General features: G+C 40.8%; 1 protein-coding gene across 2 annotated transcripts in view; it reads right to left on the reverse strand.

Annotated features, from left to right (window-relative positions):
• Positions 1-13,409, reverse strand: part of DGCR2 (DiGeorge syndrome critical region gene 2) — a gene marked incomplete at both ends in the record, with an annotated part of 41,703 nt that overhangs the window by 17,514 nt on the left and 10,780 nt on the right. For both annotated transcript variants that reach the window (XM_084272289.1, XM_084272290.1), the window contains one exon: positions 3,700-3,822. In XM_084272289.1, the coding sequence (XP_084128415.1) occupies positions 3,700-3,822 (123 nt within the window). The remainder of the gene's footprint in view (positions 1-3,699; positions 3,823-13,409) is intronic.

Below are 13,409 nucleotides of genomic sequence, written 5' to 3' on the forward strand. Positions count from 1 at the left end.
AGAGAACTTCAGGATTAAATCCAGTTTCGTGCCTTAAGATTTGGAAATACAGTTCAGAAGTCCCCAGAGAGGAGTGATTCTTCTCAGATCAAGCAGCTCCACGCTTTGCATTACCAATTGCATTATGCTAGGAAATAGATGCCAACCAAGAACAGCATCCTGCTGTGCTGAGCACTATTCAAAGTAACAGACTGACAGTAAAGAGCTTATAATTTAAACACGACAAAGTAGGGTAAAAAGGGTGCATCACACAGGAGTTCAGCAAGAGCACAGAGAAGGTGTGGCAATTATTAAAGGATTTTATCATTATTATCATCTAACTTTGAAAATGGAGACGCACTTAAAGAGCATGCAAACACCAACAGTCACTTCAACACAATATCCTAGGTGAAACAAAACACAAAGCTGTTTGGGATCACTGCAAAACAGTGTGCTGCAGCTGCTGCTTTGTCAGTTCCTGGCCATACCTTCAGCTGGCTCCACAAGGGAGACTCTGCAGATAATACAGGGTGTAGATGTTGGGGCAACTGACCTCCATGGCCACATGTTTCTTCCAGATATAGTGTCTGGGGAAGTCCTTAATAACAGCATGCAAGATGACATGGCTTGGGATCAGCATTTACAGTTAGCTTCCTAGCAAGGTTGTTTCTGTATGAGATTAGGCTCTCGATTTCCACATACAAACATGTATAACCATACTGTTTGCCATGGAACTGGAAGGCAGCTCATACTGCTTCCAACTGCTGCCCCAGGCAGACTGTCAGCAAATGAATGTCTTACCTGTGTTCTGAAATCAACAGCAGACGAAACTATTCTAATAAAAAAGCCTTTGGGTTTGGGTGTTTCTTGTACTTCAGACAACACGTGATTACCAAGATAATTGATTAATTAGCAATCCTCTCATTTTAGTAGGACCTTTCTTTACTAACATGAATGAAGTCAGGCCTAAAAAAGGTGAACTAAACCCATGTTACCAAGCACCTTACAGTGGCTTCCTATTAAACCTTTGAAAATACCAACATGGTTAAGTAGTCATTGAAACACATCTTCATTGCCACCACAAAACCCTAATTCCCTGCCACTGATGTTTTCCGAGTCGCTCATGTTGGAGTGTGCCATTATTAGCTCAAAGGCTGAAAATTAACAAGCTTCCTAACCAGATTCAGAGCCCTTTCTTGCAAGCTTTCCTTTCATGCTTCAGAGAGATTTCATACCTTTTAATTTACGGATATTTTAATTCTCAGTTTCACAAGACCAGGTGGCTTCACCAACTAGTTTGCTTGGTGTCCAGTCTGCCTTTATTAAAGCTAAGAACCTTAATTTAAAAGTATTTAAAATTTAGTTGAATCATCTCACAATTGCTCATCAAATTCCAAAGGTATTTTCTAAATATAATGCTGCATCATTTCTTGTTAATTCAGTGGTCAGAGAAGAAAGTTATCACTCCCCAGTATGAATGTGTGCTACTATTATTAGTTGTGTTAGCTCCTCAGTCAATGCCACAGGACTTGTGACTGGTCACATATGTATTGGTTGCTCTCCCCAGAGTAAGAAAACCACTGTCTTCCAAACCAGATTTACCTTCACTCATGCTACTCCATTTTATACTCCAGCACACGTGAACACCAGCACCCAAACCTGTCCTTACTCCTGATGGTCCTGAATAACACATGCCTTTCAACACCCATTTCAGGTCACAATGCTACCTCACCAAGTTTTTGTTACAGGCATGAATAGAGTTTTTACATCCTACACCAGTAGTTCTTGTTCTCCTCTGGTTTGCTGGCTACACTCCTTGCATTACTGTGCAAATATCTCAGATCTTTCATAAGGCCACACCCAGCTTTCTGGCTATTTTACTGAGTGCAGCCTTTCCACCAATTACTTACCCAATTACTCTTCTCACTGAGTGGGATACTTTCCTTCTCTATGCTGTCCATCACTTTCCCCTCTAGTAGTCATTATGCATGTTATTCTCCTGTGCCTATGTATAGACATTGCAACAAATCAAGTCTCTCCCATGCATGTCCTTGCCTTACTTAAAATTCTTCTCACCATGGCAGGCCAGAAAGTCCAGTGAGATCTACACCCCAAACACAAAAGCAGAGCCTATCTACTGAGGAATGTTACTTCCATAAAATCCTCTTCCCAGCCATGAACCAATTCTTCTTTGTAACTCCAGTCCTCAAGCCAACATGACCGTACTGCGCCCTCCAAACAACTTAAATTACCAACTAATACACTAAGCAGCACAAGAAGATAAAAATACTGTTTTCTACTAACACAGATGTTCCAATACTCCCACAGGTGAAGCCTTCAGTGCTTTTTCAGTAAATCCAAACATTAACTTGACTACGCTTCCCCCTAGCTACTGACTTCCATTAACCTCTAGAACTTTATTAGGCCCCTAATTTTTCACATTCAGCCAAAGTTAGCTAGAGAGGAGGAAGAACAACTGCACAACTATAAAAGCATCTTTCTGTAGGACAGCCACATTGTGAAGAATATCCTTAAACAAAATATCAATGGCACAGCTTAGTTTTCAGCATCAGAAGAAACTACCACCAGTTTTTCCACTGTGCTGCAAAGTAACCAAAAGCTTTCTAAAAAGAGCACCAAACATGGTCTTTTAACTATTTGTGCACAGCACACACTGGAGAGATATCCAACTACTGCACAGTTTCAAAGTTTGAGTGTTACTTCTCTAATTCAATTAGAAAATATTAATATTCAGAAGAGCTTGTTGCTGGAATATACTGATGCTTTGTAGCACCTCTCTAAAATAGCTGGGAAAAAAAGAATAATGACAGACAAGGCTGTGAGAAAGCTGTAAAGTTCATTTTATTCTCTCTCAAGCAAATTAAGTAGTTCTGTAGCAAAAAACTTCTTCTGGTAGTTTTGGAATGTAATTTAGTCACAAAGTAGAGATAAAAGTTTTTAATTACACCAAAACTGAATGCAGGCTTTCAAATGCTGCTTCATTAATCTTAGCAACAACAACAAAAAAATAAAAGTGATGGGACCTGTAAATTTAAGACAGAGAAAAAGAGCTGCAATGGCTTGTTTGTCAAAAACAAATGATGGTATTAAAACCTGTGATTATATATTCACAGTTCAAAAACTGTGTTTGCTTTTTTCCTACAGAAAGCTCATATCCAGTAGCTTTATCAGAGAACCACTTCTAGTGAAAGCATATGAGCACAAGAGTTTATGAAGAGTAAATACACCTGCTTGTTTGGCAGAATAAAGTTCTCTACTTAAGCACGAGAAACATAATCAGAACAGGAAGCAATAAAACAAACTCTCTATCCAAGTCCATCAGTGTCACCCAGCACAGCTGGAGCGATATACAACTGAAACAGCAATTCCAAATTTAACCACAGGACTATGGGTGATTTTGGTTTAATTGCAACATTTTTTTCCTTGTCATGAAAGTCTCTTTTTAGACTACTAACTCACCTCATCTGGAGGATACTGACATTCATACAGTAAGAATGGAAGGATAATTCAGAGAGCAAAAAACTGCCTGTAGTGTTACAGTTGCACAAAATTAAGAGAAGCCAAATCAAAGTTTGTTAAAATAGGTACAGTCTTACCAAACAATCTGCAATTTCAAACAAACCAGTGATCCTAAAGAGTCAGAGTACTGCCACAAAACAAGCTGGCACAGGGATGAGCAGTCTTCCCAGCTTTGCTTACCTGGACAGTCCACTTCATCACTCTCGTCCTCGCAGGTGGGCCATCCATCACACTGCCAGGTGGAAGGGATGCACTGGATGGTACCACTTCGACACGCAAACTGCCCGGGGATGCAGCGGAGCTCTAGGAAAGACGACATTCGAAGTGTTATTTGTTCTTGCAAGTCTATATGTATATTAATCATCTGTTATGCAATGCATCACTGAAGTGTAATGAACAAAATCTCTGGATAACTCAGCCTGTTAAAAACAGCTTTGTTTCAGATCACTTCCCTGTTTTAAATTGAACATCTGTGGATTTAAGAGACAGGAGTGCCAGCTTCCAGTGTCTGGGAAATAATTCTCTCAGTCACCTGCAGTAAAAACTTCCTGATAAAGATACCATGCAAGCTCTGTTAGCTATTTACTTCTTGTGGGGCACTTAAGACTCCTTGTTCACTTTTCTCAGAATCAAAGTTCAACAAAAATACGCTTGGGTAGTTAAGCACTAGATTACACAATCAATTCAGAAGCCTGTTTCAATTCCAATCACTATGTATGCCAGGACCCAACAGACTTGCACAAATGTCCAGCCTGATATAGAAGCATTTCATAGAAGTATTTGTATAGTGGGTTTTTTTGTATAGTGGATTTCTCTCTGGAGATATTCCAGACCTGTCCGGACACCGACCTGTGCAACCTGTCCGGACACCGACTTGTGCAACCTGTCCCAGGGACCCTGCTTTGGCAGGGGGGTTGGACCTGATGAGCTCCTGAGGTCCCTTCCAACCCCTACAATTCTGTGATTCTGTGATTTCCATATCCATGAATCTGCTTTCACTTCCTAGCTTAAGCCCTGGCGTACAACTTCTCCATATGAACACATCCTTTAAAGAAACTGTCAATATCTGCAAACATGTAGTTCCTGCTTCTACAAGAGCACTGCCTACTTGCCATCATCATACTGTCAGACCTAATTAGCATTATAAAACATACAGGTTTTTCCCCAAAACTTTTTTATACCAATTCCATCTATCAAATGCCAGTACCTAATAATTCAGCTTCATTTTGTGTCCCTTAAAACATTTTACAAGGGGAAAAAAAAGAAATCTGTCTACAGACAGATCTGTCAGGGGTTGGACTTGATGATCTCTTTGAGGTCCCTTCCAACCCCTGTAACTCTGTGAAAAATGAACAATTTAAGTCTGTTTACAGATGGGAGATCTGCAAGTTATAATTGGCATCCATAGGCTCACTTTCACACCAGACCACCACTCCATCATCCCTCTGGATGGCAGCTGGCAGTTTTCCAGCCCATGTTTTTGAGCAATTTACTATGTTTTCCTCTCAGTGAGCTACAATAATCCCAGGTAAAATGTCTAGAGAACAAGCACCCTTTTTCTTTTAAGTGTTTGAAAAGTAAAACACATCCCTGATTTTGAAAGAAAATGTAAAATATTCTCTCATCCACAGTTTACAGCCTACAAAAAAAAGTTGTAGTTGCAAGTGTTACCTCCTTGAAACACACACGTAAACTACATCAAGACAGAGGTCACATTTAAGTGTTCAGACAACAAGACCAGGTATAATAAAACCAGTCATCATGCACTCTCAATAAAAGCCATACCCACCTAGTAATTGGCAAAGGATATTGATAACAGGCTTTAATTCAATGTTAGACTAAAATCCAGTTCTAATACTGGTTTATCTTCAAGTCACAGACCTGCTCTTCTAGAAAATGTAAGCGGGTACATCCTCTTAGCAACCACCTACTCAGAACAAGCATTCAGGTCACAGAATGGCTAAGAACTCACACAGACCTGCTAGACTACCACGAGACACAACTGCTTTCATCCATTTCTACAGCTTTATCCAGTCCAAACAGCTAACAGTGAAAAAGCACAAGGGAAATGGGGGGGGAAAGACCAACCCAAAAACATAACGATCCCATTCCAAAGGCAAAACCTGATCTATTTATCCAAAAGAGGAAAAGAGTTTCTGATTAGAGGAATAAAAGTTTCAGCTTTACTTGCCCAGCACAGCAAGGCAGAAAACTTTAAAATCTAGATAGGGGGAAAAAAGCACTAAAATTCAAATTTCAAGTTTGCAGAAAAGCATCAACTCCTCAGTATATCATTGGAGCTTCTTTCACCACTTTTTTTGCAGTGGCAGTATGCAGTGGAATGTTTCACAGAAAGTTCTGCTGTTACACTGGAGTCTGTGGTGATATTTTAACAGGTGAAAGACTGTCATCTGCCCAGCTCCAGGTTTCCATTGCATCCCCCTGCTGTTACAGCAAAATTCAAGTCAAAATTCAATACTGTAAATGAACTCTAAGGTTTTTCTTCCGGTCGATGATAACAGAAGTCACACACACGCCCTGTGAAGAAATCTCTGGTCTGGTTTCATGGGCAACATCCACCAAGAAAACATCAAGAGCCAATGTGCACATGGGAAGAGCAGTGAAGAACACTTCTGCTATTGCTGTTTTGTGTACAATTACATACGACTGGTTAGGATAAAAGGGTGACTCCATCCCAGTATTATGGCCATTTAAGAAATGCCAGTTACATGCCGTAGCGTCACTACTTCCTGTATTACAGGCACTCCTCTCTGAAGAATGTGGAGCCATGGAAGAGTACAAAACGTTTCTATTAAAACACCACTCAAACCAGCCAAATGATTGTTCTCAATGGAAATGATGCTACATCAGGTGCAGTAATTAAATTTCAGTCTGAAGAAAACAAACTGCTCCACATTTCTATTGTGGAGGGGGGAAAAGTGACACTAAGAGAAATACTGTGAAATGAAAACTCTGTTTTTGCAAACACTGCCAGTGAGACCTCCTGAGCCATCCCAACCCTGAATCTTTATGCCCATACATTACTGAAATACCTACATCATTGTGTGGTTTCTGGAAGAGTTTAATCTAAATCATTCTGCTTCTGTTTGCTGCCTATTGTGGTTTAGCACAAAGAAAAACAAGCTGTAATCACCTGAGAAAATCTAACCACCTGTCTCACTTGTGATCAGGGTGGGTTTGAACATACCCCATGGCCTCCTCAAGGGCTGATGTTTAAGACTGGTTCATCTGGAAACCCCTTGCCATTGGCAGAGTACAGATTTCCACAAAGGAAGATTTGCCCCATCAGACACCAAGCAGTGTGCTGCCATCCAGACAAGATACGGCAGCGGGTGGGCAGCTCAGCTATGAGGAACTCAGCCCAGCTCCACGGCACAAGGGCCACTTCCGACAGCATCCCACCAGCCCCATGTGCCCCCCGCAGCCCTCAGTCAGGCTCAAGGGTCTCATGGGGCAGTCCATGAGGTGCCTTCAGAAATCCAATACATACAGATGGAAGCATATAATGAACCTGTGAGATATTCAGCTAAAGAACAGAGCAAGTTTGGGCAGGCAAGGATACACAAGACAGATCGTACTCTACACAACCCTGTCAAGCATTTAATTTCAGTAGCCCATTTTTAAGTCAAAACAGCAGAAAAAAGAAAACATGTCAAGCCTGTCTCTTTACTGCAGAAAAAGGAAGTCACACTGCCAGCAGTGGAACAGGATTCACGGAGACATATGAGCAGTAGCAAACAACAGTACAACACAACGTCATGATCCATCTTCCCTGAAATGCCAGTAATCACTTCACACATGGTCAGACTTCCTACTTTCCAGGACTGTGGTAAACAAAACGTATTTTTTCATCCATGTAAGATTCTTCAAAAGAACTGCAAACTTGCAAAAAACACCAGTTCCACTTCTGTCCCTAAAGTCAGATATCCCGCACTCCTCATAGCTATTGATGATAACTCACAGCAAAGGCATACGGAGAAGAAAATATTGTAAGCTATCACCTCCTAGCAGCGCTAAAACCCCGTGTTTTCCACCAGCTGTTAAAGCAGAAACATTTTGTATTTGGAATATTGTTAGAAAATACGTAACAGCACAAGTTCAGCTACAAGCAAACAGCTGTTGCAGCAGAGGCACCAATACAACATTAGCTAACGGCATCAACAACTGCCTGCAAGTCAAAAAGATGGAAAAGCAACTACTTCCAGCATCCACATAGAATATGAGGAGTTACATCAGCAGTATTATGATTCACATACAGAACTTGAACATAAAAGGCTTCTTTTTCTTTTAAGGATCGAGATGCAGTCTTTGGTATTTAATAGACTTAAATCTCATTTTAGAGCAATTAAATTCATCTGGTATTTGCTGAGAAGGAGGAAGGCACATAAGCCACCAGAAATAGCAGCAATTTAGTCTTTGCACTATACATAAGATAAACTTACAAAACATCACAAAGTTCAAGCAGTATGAGAACGTGAAAACACTTGAAGCACCAAGGTGTCATTACATTGTCTCTTCATTTTACCCTCTCAAAGCACTTCTACAATATGAACCCTCAGCAACCCCGCCAACCACTGCAGCCTTCTAAAGTAGAGAAAAAATACATAGCTTGCCAAAGGCTACAGGTGAGATGAGCCCAGGAGCAGGGTCAGCTGTACGGACCATGCTTCCACTACACCATCACATCTCCCCCCTCATTCTCAAGCAACGTGCCAGTTCATTAGCACACCCCTACCTGAACCACAGGCTGCCTTTCAGAAACATCACCAGCTAACAGCAAGGTATTCTCTGGTAACACTCCACCTACTCCCCTCTAGCCCTTCACCTATTCTCTCTAGTTTATTATATACAATTTGGCCAGAGGAAGCAAGAAGCTCCTTTTTTATACAAAAAGGGGACAAAATTAAATCGAGTTCAGACCATGTATCGGTTCTAAAAGCTTAATATATAACCAAAGATAAACTTTACTGTGGAGTGCAGGCAAAAAAACCCAACACCCGTTTGTTGGGAGACATTAGCTAATGTAACTTGCCTGTGAGTCAACCAAAAGAAGTCTAGCCAAAGCTGGTAATGGACCCATAATTTGAAATTTAAAATAGAACTTAACAAAGGAGTTGGAAACTTAATAATCAAACACCAGAAGTATCAGGTAAGATTATAAATAAATTTAAACAGTGACGTACAATCCTATAGTTGCCAAATATTATTTTTCTAAGTCAGTCAGTGACAAAACAGGCAAGATTTTTGACCAAGAGAAAAATCTAGGTTACATACAGGAAAAAACTACGTTTTTGAGGTAGTTGCTTACACTCTTACAGAAAGCTTTAGTTCCAAAGGCTTTCCCAGTTACACGGTGGATGCCAGGTGTCTCACAGCACTCATCGTGTATTTCAACATAAGGCTCAAATAGCTTTTAACATTTTCTTTAGAGCACACACATTTCCAGATTTTCCACTAAGAACCCCAAACAGACATTTACAACAAACATTAACCACAGGAAGGACTTCATGACAGATAAATAAAATATACACCCACCCATCCTGCTTTAATTTCCAGGCAGCTTCACGTGTTTCATAAAACAAACACCTTTTTGCCATTATAAAGCAATTCAGGAAGCTCTTTCGGGTTTAATCATCTCATGTAATCGTTCTGTGTAATTGAGAACGTTTTCCTTCCGGAGCCCGAGCGCTGGAAAGTCACAGTGCATCCTTCCCACTCCAGATGCACCCTCAGACAGCGTGCTGCTCTGGGTGTCACACTACCTGCAACCTGCATTTTCTGCTTCACTGGAAGCCTTTCAGAGGTGCACTTGGACTATGACACCTCCTGACTGCATTCAAACCAGAGCTAATTCAGTATTTATCTTCTCTTTTATGCGAGAGATACAGGATAGTTATTTGCTCAAAATACACGTTTTATTTGAAAGAAAGGCAGAGAGGATCTACATCCAGTACCTGAGCCTGCCTTTCAACATGCTAAATCTCATTTTAGAGCTTCCAATATCAAACCAAGACCATAACAGCCACCTGGGACAATGTGTTGATTCAATACAAGCTCACCTTGCTAGTTCAGTTTTCTGAATGAATTTGACAAGTTGGCTTTGAAACAGCAAACCTCAGATCAAACGAAATCATTGTCCATCCACATTAAGTCAGATCAGCTCCAGTTTGTCTCCCTGCAGCCAGAAAGATTGCTTGTGCCAACTAATTCAGCAGGACTACAGTTGTGCAGATCCAGTATCAATTTATGTGGAATTGGGGTCTCATAATAGCTGTCTGCCAACGAAGCTAGAACAAATACTAATGTGTTTAATTTATCTCTTTTAAATGTTAGCCCTAACAGAGGATGTTTTCTGATATGCTGGGATTGCACACATCTCACAAACAGGACAGCTAGTTTCAGGACCTTCAGCACCACACCTTAAGGAAAGCCTTGATTACTGACTGACCAGAGTCACAGCTGTGACCCATGAAGAGCCGTACCAGGTCACACCACCACAGGGGTAAGAGAAGCAGTACAGGTGGAAACAGCTCTTGGGAATGGGCAAAAACAGGCAAGCTGTAAAAAATTCTGCCAAGTGATGGAAGCCAACTCCACATGAACCTCAAAAAAACCCACTTCTTTACAAGTATTATCTACTCATCAAAACACCTCTGTGAAGATAAGCTAGTTGGTGAATGAGAATGCTTTGATACTGCCTTCACAGGATTATTTATCTTCTCTCAGTTCAAGACAGAGATATAAAAGGAATCCAGCCTGAATTCCCCAGCCGATAAAAACGCCAGAGGCCCTGTCTCAGGTACATTTAACAAACATCTCCTGCAGAGCATTAGGTGAACACTTCAAAGTGCTCAAAATCTAAATTTCAGCCTTATATTTCCAAGACACTGAAGGTCACTGCTAAAAGAACCAGTGGAAGACTAGAAAATCCAATCTCTTCCAAGGTAGAAACATGTCCATGACAGAGGGAAGAATCCCCTTACTTGAAAACAACATGTTCCCAACTCTGATGCATCATCTGAAGGTGGTACAGAACACGCTGCCTTGTCAATCCACAGTTTAAGAAGTGAGTAAATGCATGAAACAACACAGCTGAGAAGCCAGAGCTCTAAACTAAAGCCTCTCAAATAGAAGTCTCAACTCAGGAGACTGCTTTGATGCAAAGATTAACACTCAGTGACTGCAATCACTGATCATGAAAGTTTCAGTTCTCTGAGTTGCGATGGCTTCGTTTCTCTGTAATAAACGGATTCAGCAGTCAGGGAAGTCTGAGACATTAAGATAGTCTTTTCCTAGCTAAAGAGTATGGATACATGTTAGGGTTTAGCATTTGCAGCTACTAGAGATTGGAATCCATTTTAGCCTTTAATACAAAGAAATGCCACTTTTCATTTGCTATGCTAATTGTTTGTTCTTGTCTGCTGAGCTTCATTTGTATGGAAATTGGAATTTGATTAAATGCACAAACCCAGCATTTAATGTTATTTCAATTAGAAGCTATTTCTTTAACTGCAATGCATGCATTGGAAAAGATAGGATTGAAGTACAGAGGTTGGTTTTGGACATAAGCTTTTAACAAACAATGGCTCTTTGTGTACACCTCACATGTACTTTGCTCATTTCTGTCATATTTCTCAAGACTGGATCAGGTAGGTCCTTTGACATCATTTTTATTTACAGACTGATGGAAAACAGAAGACTAAAAGTCCTGTTTTCTCAGCCTAAGTCACCCATTGTCCCAAACCAGATGAACCAACCTGTACAAAGATATTCTGTTTGGATTCCAAGAAGCAATTACAGCTAACAAAAGCCGATTAGGCATTAACAAAAACTCTAAAAACAGGTGCTTGGGCCAGTAACTCCTTATTCAGACTTTAACTTGTCCAACAGGTCTCTCTCATATTTTATAATACTAAACTTACATACTTAATACCTGTACCTACGTGTTGCACTATCATTTCATATTTTAACACATTTGAGAATTAGTTTACTAAAATAAAAATAGGTGGGTTTTTTTCTTAAACCACCATTTCTATATATCCTGCCCCATGCTAAATTGTACAAGCAGGATAAGATCGTAGTGTCTTCAGCAGGAAGCCTAACTCCCAAACTCCTGGAGATTTTACTCTGTACCAATGTTCAATAAATAGCTGCAAACAAGCATTGGAAACAAGGAAAGAAACACCACACCGTAACCATAAAAACCATGTACAGCTGCATATTGAATATGCACCCTCATGAGAGTCACAGCATAACCGGTATTCCCCTAGATATGTATTTACTGAAGTAACAGAAACCCTGAATTATTGTTAATACTCCAAACACAACAATACCACAATGGTTCTCTGAATGTAATCCTCAGCAGAGATGTGGAAAAAAAAAAAAAACAGTCCACAAAGCTAGTCCTCTGCACCTGAAACAAAGTTTTGGTAATCTGGGCTTGAGTCTGCTGCCCAAGCTCCCGGAGCAGGCACCATACCTGGCACAGCTCGGCAGCCCTGCCCAGCCTCTGCTCCCCGTGGCCACCAGTCTGTTGCTGGTCAAAGGGTTGTCAGTGATGGAGATGCTGACGACAAACCTGAGGATCTTCTGACACAGTCTTTTTAACTTGTCTCCAAGGTGTCACTGGTCCCACGCAAAGGCTCAGGCAAGCAGAGCCATATCTAAGTGGTATTTCCCCTCAGCTCCAGATCAGAGGATTTTTCTCTCTATCCATTCGTCCCCCAGCAGGTTTCTTTATGTCACTTAGTGAATCCTACTTCTATTATGTGCTTTTAGGTTTATCCCACTCACTGCTGCATTCAGTGCAGCAGAGTGAGCACATACAATATTCTATTACAAAGCTACTGTAGGAGAAAAACAGACTCTGGTAACACCTTATTTTCAGAGAAGAAAATTATCTGTCAAGCTCACGAGTCACCATCACACAATTATCCATTCCACAGATTAACTTTATTAGAACTTCTCAATAACACTGGTTCTGTTTACTGTTCTCCAGAAGAACAGAGCATGCTATTTGCATGCTCAGTGCCACATTAGATACAATGCTCAGCCATTCATCCGTGCCCCTGAAAACATGCCTAAGCACAACCAGGTAGCTTTTGTTCACCACAGCCCCAGTGTGCGAGGGAAGGTTTAACAGCACAAGAGCACAGAGCCCAGGAAACCCTGTGCTGTGTACAGGGCCAAATAGTCACCCACACCTATTTCCAGATTTAATTCCAGCTCCTGAAAATTAAGAGATTCTGGAGTTATAATCCCATTTGGTAGGAACACAGCAGTTCCAAAAATAATATGTTAGAGGCATCGGCATTTTCTGCATGACCTCAGCATGTAGTTTCATGAAGTAATTAAAATTGTGACAGCACTCCAGCTGAAAACTGTAAATCCTTAATGAGTAGCTCTAATGAACATTCTGTATTACTCAGTGTTCTGTCACAGTAAGTCATGCTAGATGACCCCAAGATCCATCAAAAGATTTTACAGCACAGTAAGGAATGCTGGCAGTCTCCTTCCCCTCATCCCTTCTCATTGATATTATACCTAACACTCTGCACAAGCTTGGAACTGACCCAGTTTCTCCTTGCTCACAAGTGTCATTCACAGCAATTCATTGTCTGCTCTTTTGTCTGGAGGGCAGACTCAATGCCAGTACGGATAAAAAAAATAGAATAATCAAAACAAGGCACACACACACACCAGAAAAAAAAGCTAAGGCAGCTCAAGAGACCCGGCATTCAGCCAAAGCAACGACACCAGAGCTCCGTGAATGGGAACCCTGGCCATGATTTCCTAAGACTCAGAAAATACAGACTTTGTGCTTTATGAGCGTGGATGCTTATTCCTACAACTGAAACAGGAAAAATGTG

The sequence above is a fragment of the Gallinula chloropus genome (assembly GCF_964237585.1).
Source record: "Gallinula chloropus genome assembly, chromosome: 17".
NCBI lineage: Eukaryota > Metazoa > Chordata > Aves > Gruiformes > Rallidae > Gallinula > Gallinula chloropus.